Source organism: Mytilus galloprovincialis, chromosome 6 (genome assembly GCF_965363235.1).
Source record: "Mytilus galloprovincialis chromosome 6, xbMytGall1.hap1.1, whole genome shotgun sequence".
Lineage (NCBI taxonomy): Eukaryota > Metazoa > Mollusca > Bivalvia > Mytilida > Mytilidae > Mytilus > Mytilus galloprovincialis.
Window position 1 is genome coordinate 81,903,872 of NC_134843.1, and position 14,236 is coordinate 81,918,107.

A 14,236-nucleotide genomic window follows, 5' to 3' on the forward strand; every position below is an offset into this window, starting at 1 on the left:
ATTCGATGAACAGATAATTTCGTGGTTCACATGTACCCACGAAAGCCACCGAAATTGGTATCCAACAAATAATAATGAATCCACAGTAATACACTTAACATGTAGCGACAAATTGTTTTCTTCAAAACGCCAGTAACAATGTATTACGAGAAACTACTGGACAGTCACGTTGCCTTAGTGACGTTTGTATTCGACACATGATTTATATTGCCAACTTATTATTAAACCCCAGACAGTAAAATTGATTTATAAGTATAACTTGCAAACAATATCAAGTCATAAGTATGACTTATTTGGTACTTAATAAGAAATTAAGAAATTTGTATCTGTGAATTTGTGTTTTCCATGAAACGTTTCCTCTTTCTGAACTGTTTTATAAATGTCCTGTACCAAGTCAGGAAAATAGCCATTGTTATATCATAGTTCGTTTCTGTGTGTGTAACATTTTTACGTTGTGTTTCCGGTGTGTCGTTTATTTTCTCTTATATTTTAGTTTGAATTCACATTACTATAAGACGTGTCACGGTACTTTTCTATCCCAAATTCATGTATTTGCTTTTGATGTTTTATTTGTTATTCTCATCGGATTTTGTCTAATGCTTAGTCTGTTTCTGTGTGTGTTACATTTTAATGTTGTGTCATTGTTCTCCTCTTATATTTAATGCGTTTCTCTCAGTTTTGGTTTGTTACCCCGATTTTGTTTTTTTGTCCATAGATTTACGAGTTTTGAACAGCGGTATACTACTGTTGCCTTTATTTAACAATGGTATTAAAACATCTATACTGTTTCCAAAGATTCAAATGATTTATGTCAAAATTGCAGCCCTCATTAGTCAGCTGTATCAAAATATTTTTCCAATTTTTTTGAGATATGCAACAAAGTGTAGATGATTCAGTCGTTTTATGAATATTGAAGTAGTCATTATAATTCCAATCCGTATGTATTTAAAAGACGGTTGCAGGTTCAAGTGTGATATTTGTAGCTTTTGAAAGGCATCTTTTCTCGTGGGATTTTGTCTGATGCTTGGTCCGTTTCTGTGTGTGTTACATTTTAGTGTTGTGTCGTTGTTCTCCTCTGATATGTAATGCGTTTCCCTCGGTTTTAGTTTGTTACCCCGATTTTGTTTTTTGTCCATGGATTTATGAGTTTTGAACAGCGGTATACTACTGTTGCCTTTATTTGCTAAACATGTGCCTTAAATTAATGCAATATAACAGTTTTATTATACATTCCTATAATCCAGTTAATACAATTGTTTGCAAACGAAAACGACACCTTTGTAGAACTAACTGTAATCATGTTTGTAAATGGCAAGCATAATGATCGTGTTGCATTATTCATGAGCTGGCTATATTTTTTACTTTGAATGTGCATGCATAACAGAAGCGGGATTACTGAATGAAAAATCAAATATGTTGCATACAGCAATATACTCAAAGAGAGGCGAAAGATACCAAAGGGAATTTAAACTCATAATGTCAAAATATGTCTTTCCCTTAAGATTTTCTAATCTTTATATCTCTCTTATACCAAGGAATATATAACCAGTTGTATTTGTCAAAAACTTTCGACGGGTATTTTTTTCTTTTCAACAACGTATTTATTTGGCCTTTTTCATTTTTTTATTCAAACATTACTGGTTAGTCTTTTTATTAAAGGAAATTGCGTCTGACGTAATCCTGGTATCTATGATGAATTTATTTATTGCATATATCATATACCTTTTGATGGCTATTATTCGTTTGTTTCTCTGTCCTGTATTTTTTCCAATTATATGTTTATTTATTGTAACACTGTTGTGAAATATTGTCATTTTAATGTTATAATTAACATTGCCATTAAAGCGGGAGGTTTGGCATTTCACAAAACCAGGTTCAACCAACCATTTTTTCATAAAATGCCCTGTACCAAGTCAGGAAAATGGCCATTGTTACATTATAGTTTGTTTATGTGTGTGTTACATTTCGGTGTTGTGTCTCTGTTGTGTCGTAGTTCTCTTGTGCTTGCACTATCTACACTCTCACAAATGCAATAACATCGATGTAAAAGAAAGACTGGATAACGCTTTACCATGTATACATGTTAATTGATGTATTTTCAGTGCCAACTTTTTGCCAAACAGCTTCTGCAGATGATGTCGCCAGACTTCAGGATAACCTCTTTAAGGACTACAGGAAGAGTATACGTCCAGTTAATAATCAGCACGATGCTGTTCAAGTCAACATATCATTCTTTATCATAATGATACATGATTTGGTAAATATATATTTTATTTCTAATTAGCCAAACTTTTTTGTATAGTATTCAAAAAGGCAACCAGTCCCTATTATCAAATCTGTCAACGTTGAAGGGATTCAATCCGGTTTAACTCAATTAAAGACATTCACAAACAAACTCGACGTTGCATGGAAAGCAGACAAAAACATAAGGACCAAGTCAGGAATAGGATAGTTGTTATAAATTTGTTTGATGTGTTTGAACTTTTGATTTTGCCATTTGATAAAGGACTTTCCTTAAGGTTATAGATCAAAATAAGAACAATAAAACAGTAAGAATAGCAATAAGATGGTTATTATTTATAAAATATCTAACCAAAATATAGTGTTGTAGTTTCATATGTTACTTTATTTTTGGCACAATACACTTATATTTATCAATACGTTGAAGATCAGGTTAAGACAGTCAAAATATCATTGAATTAGGCAATTTGAGTATTTTTTATATGCTGTTGTTTTAAAACTTTATAATAACTTAATGATAATTTCAATGCATTACTTTTTCGTTGATAATTGGTTAAAGCTGATGAATAATGTAATAAAAACCTAGACATAACCAAAAGATTGATACTGTGTTCTTATAATAATAAACAGAAACTTAAATGAAAAAGACATATATATCTTTAGAAATAATCGTCCACTTAAGCATATATCAATTTTATTTATTTTTTTGACAGCGGTTTAAACAACAAAACGACCGGAATCATCCTCTAACCAATTAATATAACGTTTTAGATTGGAAGAAAATAAAACAGCATTCAATCAAACAATCAATCGTCCATTCGATATAACAATATTTAACATTCGGTACATATTAAAGTGGGTCCTTTGGGAATGATGTTTGTAATACCGTGAAGAAAACAAATTTGTACAGTTCTAATTGTTGAATAAAATCACGGATTTCACATTTTTCTGGTGTTAAAAAATAGTTCATCTGTCATCTTTAGCATCGTGAAATCAGAATACTCATCGCCCTACTGACAGAAATTAGACACAAAGCATATGTTACATCAAATAACGTCAAAGATCAATTACTTATCTGTAGATCTGACGTCATAATTTTTGTTACTTTATAAACTATGAAGAAGTGAAATAATTAATCTAAAGGTAGAATTGTATACATTTGATATGCTAATTTCTCATAGACTATATTGTACATCTTTCTTTTGTCAAAAATTTAATTAGAGATCCCCCATCAATTTTTCATATCCTGAAACTTAAATCATGGAAAGATTGTGAACCTTCCACGTGTGTTTTCCGCTACTTGACTTGTTATGTTTACACGCAATCTAATTGATAAAAACATTCCGGAGAGATAGACACCACTTCGTTATATCGTCTCTCATTTCATCTCTACAAATTGCAGTGGATATATTATCCTTCGCCATGTCACATACTAATTTCATTTGTATTGATAGAAATTGTTACCAAACTTCAGTGACTGACGTTTCATTAGTACGTTAAGATTGAAGCCTTAAGACCGTAATACAGTTTGTCAGAAATTTATTATTACTTTTACATTTTATTCTATTTCAGGATCTAAAAAATCAAGTCTTGTCATCCAATACGTGGCTGAGAATCGTAAGTCATGAATATATTTTACTATAATGGGTACTAGTGCAAGTCTTTAGTATTGATCGAGGTCTCTGAACTGTTCAAGTACATCCACGATTTAAAAAGTAAATAACAAAAACAAACGAACTTTGAGGAAAATATCAAAACTGAATTCCGTAATCAGAGGCCAAAAACAAAATCTCAAACGCATCAAAACGAATGGATAACAACTGTCGAATTCCTGACTTGCAGAATGCATTTTCTTATGTAAAAATGTGTGGATAAAACCTAGTTTTATACCTAGCTAAACCCCTAACTTGTATGCCAGTCGCATAAAATTCCATTATAGTGACAACAATTTGTAAACAAAACAAGCAGACACACATATATATATACATATGTATAAAGGTATATAAATCTATGTGCTCATTCTTGGATTTGTTTTGCGACCGTAACATTTTTTTCATATGTTTTGGAATTGGTATTACAATAGCATAAAATATCAACATATTTCACAACAAAAGTTGATTAGTAAAATATACCAGCTTGACACTTTGATGCAAATATTATAATGTTTAAGTAGCTTTTATTAATCCTACATATTCATTTTTAAAATATCCTCTTAATCTTTCGCGAGATTACCATAAAAACAAAAGTGTGCCATTAATATCATTTGATTTAAATAACTTAATTCCAGGTTCAATTGTGGCTTAGAACAAAACTAAAGCATTTATTCTAATATGACATTAACTTGAAACAGTAGAAAGTGTAATCTAATAAGTTAAGACGTAAAAGACAATAAAAGTTGCATAAAAATGTCTAAAAGAGAATTTCAAGATGTAGTTTGATTGAATAAGTGTTTAACATGTAGACATGTTAACTCTTGGTAGTAAATTAACACTAATACATTTGTCCCCCTCCAGTGTAACGTTAATTTTTAGATGTATAGCGCAATGACGATAAAAAAAATCATGTTTGCAACATTCCGTTTCAAAGCTACCATTAAATTTTCATTGATTCTTTAAATTTGACACAAGATTTATAACCGTGTAATTTGATCATATAATCAGATAAATATATTCTTGTCGTTGTAAATCTTAGTTCCTACTGAAAATGACTCTTTTCTTAAAATGTAATTATACACAAAAACATATTTTACATCAAATAATGTCAAATATCAATTACTTATCTTTAGATCTGACGTCAGGATTTTTGATGCACAGTATGTTTTTTCGTTCATTAATTACAGAGCGGCAAACCAATTATTCTATTACAAATTAATTTGGATTTAGTATCAATGATTTATGTTATACAATCTGAGACATTATGAAAAACGCTTACAAACGCGACATAGAAAAGTTATAAGAGTAAATTTAGCATGGTTTAAAATAAAATCTTGTTATCTGCAGTATACGTATGGTTGTATCTTAGTTGAGGTCTCTAGTACAAATGCAGATTTAACATTTGTCTTCTATCAACATACACCATGCTACTACTACTACTACTACTACTAATAATAATAATGATTATTAAGGTGGCTGAAGCGTCTTAAAAAAATCCACAGAATGTTTTAAAAATTTGTCAAAATGAAGTTTTTATCATGTTTATTTTCGAAAATATAGTGGAACCTCATATGGCTTCTTGGCTTAGTTTACTATAATAAACATGGTGAGTCTTTTGTTGACAAACTATGTATGTAAAACAAATGATTAACCATGTATCTTTAAAGAGCTTTTTCTTTAGGTATTACCTATGTCAATGCTGTTCCAAGTATTCTATTGCATTTCCTATTATTACGGCCACTTAATAAGAGAATATTAGTGTTTAGCTATCTACTGTCGTCATTAGAATTATCTTATGTTATAAACAAGAATTATTCCATAGTACACAGATGCCCCACTCGCACTATCATTTTCTATATGTAGTGGACCGTAAAATTTGGGTAAAAACTCTAATTGGGCATTAAAGTTAGTAAGATCATATCACAGGGAACATATATACTAAGTTTCAAGTTAATTGGACTTCAACTTCATCAAAAACTACCTTGACCAAAATCTTTAACCAAAATCTTTAACCTGAAACTTGCACTATCATTATGTTATAATCAAGAATGTGTCCATTGTACACAGATGCCCCACTTGCACTATCATTTTTTATATGAAGTGGACCAGGAAATTGGGGTCAAAACTATAATTTGGCATTAAAATTAGAAAGATCATATCATAGGGAACATGTATATTAAGTTGATTGGACTTCAACTTCATTAAAAAAGTACCTTGACCAAAAACGTTAACCTGAAAGAGGGACAGACGGACAAACGAACGGACGCACAGACGGACAAACGAACGGACGCACAGACCAGAAAACGTAATGACCATCTACTTTCGTAGGTTGGGCATAAAAATGAAATTAGTTACTAAAGAAATTAGGTTATGGTTGATGATATTTATGATTGTTTTATTAAGATAAAATATACGGCCAAGCAAGTGGTATTTTAATGGTATTATAATGGTGTTAATTGTGTCAAATTATTACAGATGCGTTCATCATCTGTTATGACTTAACTTATTAAATACAAAACTCCACATAGAGCATCTACATAAAAAATAAATTTACAAAGCAAACTGTCAAATGAATCAAGTCAGTAACAACGCTTATAGCAGGTAAATACCAGATGATACGAGAGTATTCATTTAGTTTTGCCATGTGATTAGGGACTTTCCGATTGAATTTTCTCGGAGTTCCGTATCTGTGTGATTTTACTTTTTCCTCTTTTGTATTGTTTATATCTGAATCTCTGACGTTAAATGAGCATCCGTATCATATCTTAAGCCTGATATGTACTTTTTAAGAAGCTGATATAAATTTACGTGTTTAAAGTCATATGAAGCGAGTGTATTGAAATTTTAACGTATCGAAATTATAGAACCAATACATGCTTTTTATAATAAGCTAAGACTTGCATGTGTTGTTTTTTTTTTTTTTAATTTTATTACACATTTATAGCGTATGTTTCGACAAATAATATTTTATTGGGTGATTGTTGATCGCTTGCAATGCAGTTTTCGAGTTTGTTACCGAACTTTAGTTTATCGTGACATTGATAAACAATGAAAACAAAGCAAAAAAACGTTACATAAGGGTGAATTGAAAGAGCCATGATGTTGAGTTCTTTTTATAGTTTCCATGCGTCACCATTTAATAGTTTGTTGTAATTTTTTTTCAAATGAATCCTGGTACCTTTGATAAATATTTACATCACTTGGTCAATGCCCCTGCTGGTGGACGTTTCGTCCCCGAGGGTATCACCAGCCCAGTAGTCAACACTTCGGTGATGACATGAATATTAATAATGAGGATCATTTTTTATAAATTTCCTGTTTCCTGTACAAAATTTAGAATTTTTCGAAAAACTAAGGATTTTCTTAACCCAGGCATAGATTACCTTAACCGTATTTGGCACAACTTTTTAGAATTTTGGATCCTCAATGCTCTTCAACTTTATACTTTTTTTGGCTTTATAAATACTTTAATATGAGCGTCACTAATGAGTCTTATGTAGACGAAACGCACGTCTGGCGTACTAAATTACAATCCTGTTACCTTTGATAACTATTACTATTTATCTTCGAGAGTATGTTGTTTACAATCTTTTATCACAGTTTTTTCCCTCGTCACACTTTATTACTTAATGTAGCTGCACACGTTAAAATATCGGCGAATAGTTGTCTTGAAAAATCAAAATTCTAATATCGGAACATTAACGATCATTTTGATAAAACAAAAGATTTTCTTTTTAAATAAGTGCATGTTCACCCTCTTTAAGAGTAAAACTTGGCAATTCAAGTATATAAAATATTCAGTTTTTATTACAATTTTTGATGTTTCATTTGACTTTGAATATAGATTATGTTATAATGCATTGATCGACCAAGTCAAGTCATTTGTTTTTTGTTTACCTGCTACAGTTCGTTAAATGTTGGCATTAGTTATGTCTTTATTCGTATGGTATGAAACTTTTAATCATGGTATCAATGATAAGTTTGAGTTGTCTGGTTTGCTTGACGGGAAAATTGTGCTGCTATGTAATTTTGTTTACAGTTTTGATTAAACTAATGCACAATGTCTAGACTCCAAACAATATGAATTTAACAAACTATTGGTTGTTGAAAATAAAATAGTTTAGCTTTTATATGTCCATTTTGTTTCTCATTGTGTCTAGTTTGTATCATATTATATTTACATTGGAAAACACCAAAAGGGACACAAAATACCAATTTGAACTTAATACCTCTTTGCTTGTTCCCAACAATAGAGGGGGTCCAAAATGAAGTTTTGTATTCGTCACTCCTGTTAATACTATGAATCATACGATATAAATTATCTCTAGACATATGACATTTCACGTTCAACATTTCATCCAATCTTAGAATTATCAAAAAGAAATGTAGAGTGGGTTAAAAACCACCACAGAGTGCATTAATAACGCTTCTTTGTACTTCATTCTTATAGTTAACAATAGGGGATGAGATAACAGTCTTTGTGATTAACTAATAGCTTGAGTGTATGACAATTATGCGTTTAAAACTACTCATCCAAAAATCTAATATTGCGCCAAATGGATTACGGTTTTATAGTAATTGTATACTGTCCGGTACATATATATTGTTGTTGATGATAAGGTTCGGTGTTGATTACATTGATTCAGACTCTAAAATAGATCATGTATGCAAAACTTTCATTACATTGCATGTCTATGATAGGATTGTTTCTACAAAAAATTCATCACTTCAACATTATGCGGTTAGAGACAATTTTAAGATCATTATATCAACAAATACTCTCAATCAATTTTTTTATTTATAAAAACGATAAATTAAAGTTGTATAACTTCTGAATAGGTGACGGTAAAATATGGATTTAACAATTAGTCATTAGATTATACAAAACCACTTTGTAAATATTCATCATATTTAGCCAAACATAGACATTTGCCTACCGAAAATCTTTTGAATCACTTTAATCATAGACATTGGTTGCAGTTACATCGTCGATTAAAAGAGGAAAAATTTCAATTGAATATATTTTATCGTTTATATTAAGTGTAAAATCTTATAAGAAATTGAAGAGAATGACGATTACTTTCCGTCCTGTATGTCATTTGATACAGATTGAAGCCAACAATTGTATTTAGGCTTTGATTCCACTACAGTATGATATATTCACAAATTCAATATTTTCCCCTTCAAAAACTTATTTCGTACAAGGTTTTGACTTGCTGTAAAATATACAAGCAACAGTTCTTGTTATGATCCAATGCAAAACTAAAGAATTATTTCTGACACGAACAAAGAGTTTCAAATGGGACTTGCTCTTATTTTTGTAAGATAAATTCTACGATAAAGCACAAAAGTATTATACTGTCCATTAAAAATACTGAATGATCATCGAAGCTATCTTAATGCTGTACAGTCTTTTACGGTATACTTAGTCTTTGATCCTCTGTTGACAACATCTTCCTATTTGTTGAATGTGTCTGTCTAATTGACGAGTAATTAATTCTTTTTTTAATTATTAGTCATGATTTGCCAGTTTTAAAATATTTCCTGGGTATAAATAAACAAAAAAATAGTATGTTCAACACATTTTAAATTTGCAAAATGATTGTTAGAAAAAATGGGTAAAACACGAAATCAAATATTCACGAAAATACCATTCTTCCTCATCGACAAAATATATACTGTGAAAAAAAAACGCCCTTTGAAACTGCTTGCCTTCAAAATGTTCAACTTTCAATGGTCGGTTGATATCAACTAATGGAGATCTATTACATCACATCTTTTTTTCGACAAGTCTGACCACGTACTTCGTCCAAAAGTTACACGACGGGTGCCACATGTGGAGCAGGATCTGCTTACCCTTCCGGAGCACCTGAGATTACCCCTAGTTTTTTTGTGGGGTTCGTGTTCTTTATTCTTTGGTTTTCTATGTTGTGTCATGTGTGCTGTTGTTTGTTTGTCTTTTTCATTTTTAGCCAGGGCGTTGTCAGTTTGTTTTAGATTTATGAGTTTGATTGTCCCTTTGGTATCTTTCGTCCCTCTTTTACACAATTTGACGATTTATAATCCATAAGCCATGCCATAAACCAATAGACATCACAGACCCGCCATATTTGTCTTTCCCAAGAATATATATTTCAGTCTAATTGGGCTCAGGTGCTGTCTGTCCCGACAATTTTACTGCTTTGATTGATAGCCCTATGCCATTTGAATCAAACTGTCGGAAATATCATGTTAATTATATCCAGTGATAAATAGATAATACTTATTTCAGGCATGGAAAGACCAATTCTTGCACTGGAATAAAAGTCAATACAATAACCTGACGGAAATTCTTGTCTCACGTAATGACGTCTGGACACCTGATTTACTCGTAGAAAATACGTAAGTCTAAAGATAAAGAATGGCAATAGTTATTTTTGCTTACATTACATACTAGGTGTTTACGCATTTGCAATCATACCACATCTGCGTTTTTATTTAAGCCCTCCTGTTGCACCACGTGTAAACACCAAGGATGATGTTAAAAAAATATCTCAAGCATTTTTGTCCAGATAAGAAAGTATCCAAATACCTATTTCAAATACAAGTCACAGTCGAGAACCTTGTATTTTACTTCAAAACGCTTTTTTTAGGATCAAAGAAATTGCATGTTTACATGATACACAGTATATTTGTTTTTTAAGTTGCCTCAATATTGTTCAATTAAATATAAAAAAGAAGATGTGGTATGATTGACAATGAATCAATTCTCCTCCAGAGACCAAATGACACAGAAATTAACAGCTTAACAGCTATAGGGTCATCGTACGGCCATCAACAATGAGCAAAATCCATACAGCATAGTCAGCTATAAAAGATCCCGAAATCACAAACTTTAAACATAAAACACTATCTGTTTTGGTGAATTTTGTAACATGTTTTACTCTATTGACTTTTATAAATTTTAATCATAAATACAATAATTCTATGAGTGTCGTTATATAAATCATTTACGGATGCATTCGAAAAGTCTGTGCTATACAACACTCAAACACTTAACCTTTTTAAAATGTTTCCTTTTTGTATATTGTGCTCACATGTCAGAGAAAGTGAATCAATTACAGTTCGATCGTTTCATTTTCGTTCGTACGTATAGCAATGTAAGAGCTTTAATACTTATTTCATCGGATGATTTGAAATATTTTAAAAGGTGAACAATAGGAAACTATGGCGTTGTATGAAACGTATCAATTGTTTTAGACAATACGTAGCAACAAAAACAACTACGGAACATTTTCTTTTTAATATTTTCTCAAATGATACAAAAAATTCTAGAGGCTGGTCGTTGACATTTGGAAGAGATCCCATTCAAATTGAATAGATAACAAACCGAGGAGACCATAGACCTACCTGAAAAATTTATCAAGTAATATTTTGTGAGTCTCCATTGTCCGGCAAGCAGTATATTTACATTGTTTTAAAAATAGTTACATATTAAATGCTGATCAGTATGAAAAAAAGTGGTAAGGTTATTCATGTTTTAAGCTCTATAAACAAGTTTTATGAAAATCAGTATTCCTCTTTCTTTTTTAACTTTCATTTTGTTTTAGATTACCGTTGTTCTAATCTAAATTTATCAGATACGGGTCTTTTTACTACAAAATGCTCTAATTTCATTTCAGTTTATGCCTAGTTCTAATTTTTGCTTCAGTTTGACTGGCTGTCTCTTTTTTCAGGGCTTTTGGATACAGGGAATTGGGTATTGATGGAATGTATATCAACCTAGATTATACAGGTCTCATGATCTGGGAGCCAGGAGTTGTGATGCAAACGATATGCGAGGTTGATATAGCAAAATATCCGTTTGATCACCAGTTCTGTGGAATACGTGTCATGTCCTGGATGCACACAAACAGATCATTGAACGTTGTTGTGGAAAGAAATACTGTTGATGTACAAAATTATTACCCCAACGGAGAGTGGGACTTAGCCTCTACTTCCGTTTCAGCATTTTCACCTGACGATGGCTCGTACAATCATGGGGAAATTCTTCCTGGAGCTGAAGCTGTATTGCGATTGCGTAGAAGGCCTGTTTACTATATCATATCCACTATACTTCCAATATCAATGTTGTCCTTGTTAAATGTGTTAGTTTTTCTACTACCAACAAGCACGGGTGAGAAAATGACATTAGCTGTAACAGTATTACTGTCCTTCACTGTTTTTATGAGTGTTGTTAACGAGGTGATGCCAAAGACATCTAATAGTGTTTCCATACTCGGTAAGTATTACATTACATAGATAGATAAATAAAATTACTTAGTATAATCATACAGAATCAATTACCAGTCAGGAACAGCGTATTAAATGACTACCCAAACAGACATACAAAAGACATTATTTTAAATTTACACTTCAATAAACTCATTTACACTTGATCTTAATAGGGACAAAGGCCAAATAGGGATCAATAGTGCAAAACAGAAATGCTAATAAAAGGGCTATTTATCACAAAGGTGAATGACCATCATACATCTTCCTTAACACAGATATGTCCACGAATAAGGCTACGGAGCGCTTGATCAATCATAAACTGTAGTATGAAAACTTAAACAGAAACAAAATGATGAAAAGCAAATTCATCATTCCCATTTTAAACATGATTTGAATACAAAGGGTTTGAATACCAAGTAATTTCCGACGCCATGTTAACAGTTACAATATCTATTAAACTTTACACAAATAATATGTATGCATTCACCTTACATGTATAGGCAAATTGCAGTGTTCATTTCTACATATGCGACAATAATAACTTGTTCTAAATGGTCAATATATTGTCAAAAACCAGATATTAATATTTCAATACTATTCTGTTTTAGAAATTGCCTTTAAGTAGCGATATTACCGTCTTTCTATTCAAATAAGTTTGATTATACCATGTGTATAGCAAACGTCATTTCACATCAAATGAGAATATCGAATAATTCTCAGCGTATTTCAAAGTTTATATTGTATACAAACACACTGTATATATTCATCAATACCTAAAAATAGTACATCATACATACAATAACAACACTCTACGTTTCTTTTCAGCTGTCTACCTTACCATGTTATTGTCACTAAGCGGACTTTCTGTTGCATCAACTGTACTTGTCTTGTATTTTCATCATCGGAATAAGAGTCGAGGAAATCGATATCCAGATCGCACGAATGAAATTCATACTTCTAGGCTTTATCGTATCAATCGACCAGAAAATAATAACCGCAATAAAAGTTTAAGCAAGAATGGAATGAAACCTTCCACTGAAAGACTTCTTGATGATTATATGGATATAGCCGACTCCTCTGAAAACTTCAGTGTAGAGGAAAAAGATTCATGTTGTAAATCTATAAGGAAGAAATTTAAAAGACGTACTCATTCCTGTCAATGTCACACGTCTAGTAGTACCTTTGCCGACCGATTAGATAGAGCCATGTTCATAGTTGTAACTGTTCTAACTGTTTTATCTACAGCAATAGCGATGATACTACTAGTTTACTGGTAGTCTACATCGTTGATGTGTGTTTGTTTATGCCGACAATCATTAGGAATTTAGATATTGCTGATATGTGAATATTTAAAATCATAGTCTCAATATTTTACCAATCATTATTATATAATGATGTTATTAATCTGAAGCCTTTTACTTTTTTGTATCGTTGCGAGTGTTTTGATGTGAACCTGGATCGTATGGGATAATAGGTCATAATTTATAAAAAATTTAGAGTAACAATGGGATATGTTTTTGTCAGTTTTTTCATCAAGCCATTTTGACTGAAAGTATTCCAAAGTATATCAATTGGATACTTCATAAAATCAAAATATCTTGAAAGAAATGTAATTGCTCGCTAGTTTATTTAAAATTTATGATGTGTAAAAAAAAAACCCAACAACATTGAAACACTTTTGTTATGATTAAGGACATTGTGAACGGATTATTTGATTAATACTCGTTAATTTGTGAAGTAATCATCTTACTATTTGTCTTTGTACTGACTTCCCATTAGCTTTATTATCTATCTGCATCTGTAGGTCTGTAGAATAATTGTGCAGGAAAACATGATATATCAGTGTAGTTCTGTAGTATAATTGTGCAGGAAAACATAATATATCAGTGTAGTTCTGTAGTATAATTGTGCAGGAAAACATGATATATCAGTGTAGTTCTGTAGTATAATTGTGCAGGAAAACATGATATATCAGTGTAGTTCTGTAGTATAATTGTGCAGGAAAACATGATATATCAGTGTTTTCTATGTTGTGTTTTGTATAATGTTGTTTGTCTTTTGGTCGTTTTTGTTTTGTCTATGTTATGAAG

General features: G+C 31.4%; 1 protein-coding gene across 1 annotated transcript; it reads left to right on the forward strand.

Annotated features, from left to right (window-relative positions):
• The first annotated feature begins 2,080 nt into the window (after positions 1-2,080).
• Positions 2,081-13,589, forward strand: LOC143081035 (acetylcholine receptor subunit alpha-like 2). Its single transcript, XM_076257270.1, has 5 exons — positions 2,081-2,257; positions 3,814-3,858; positions 10,165-10,274; positions 11,609-12,153; positions 12,972-13,589. The coding sequence occupies exons 1-5, from the start codon at positions 2,081-2,083 to the stop codon at positions 13,421-13,423; spliced, it is 1,329 nt and encodes a 442-aa protein (XP_076113385.1). The 3' UTR covers positions 13,424-13,589.
• The last annotated feature ends 647 nt before the right edge of the window (positions 13,590-14,236 follow it).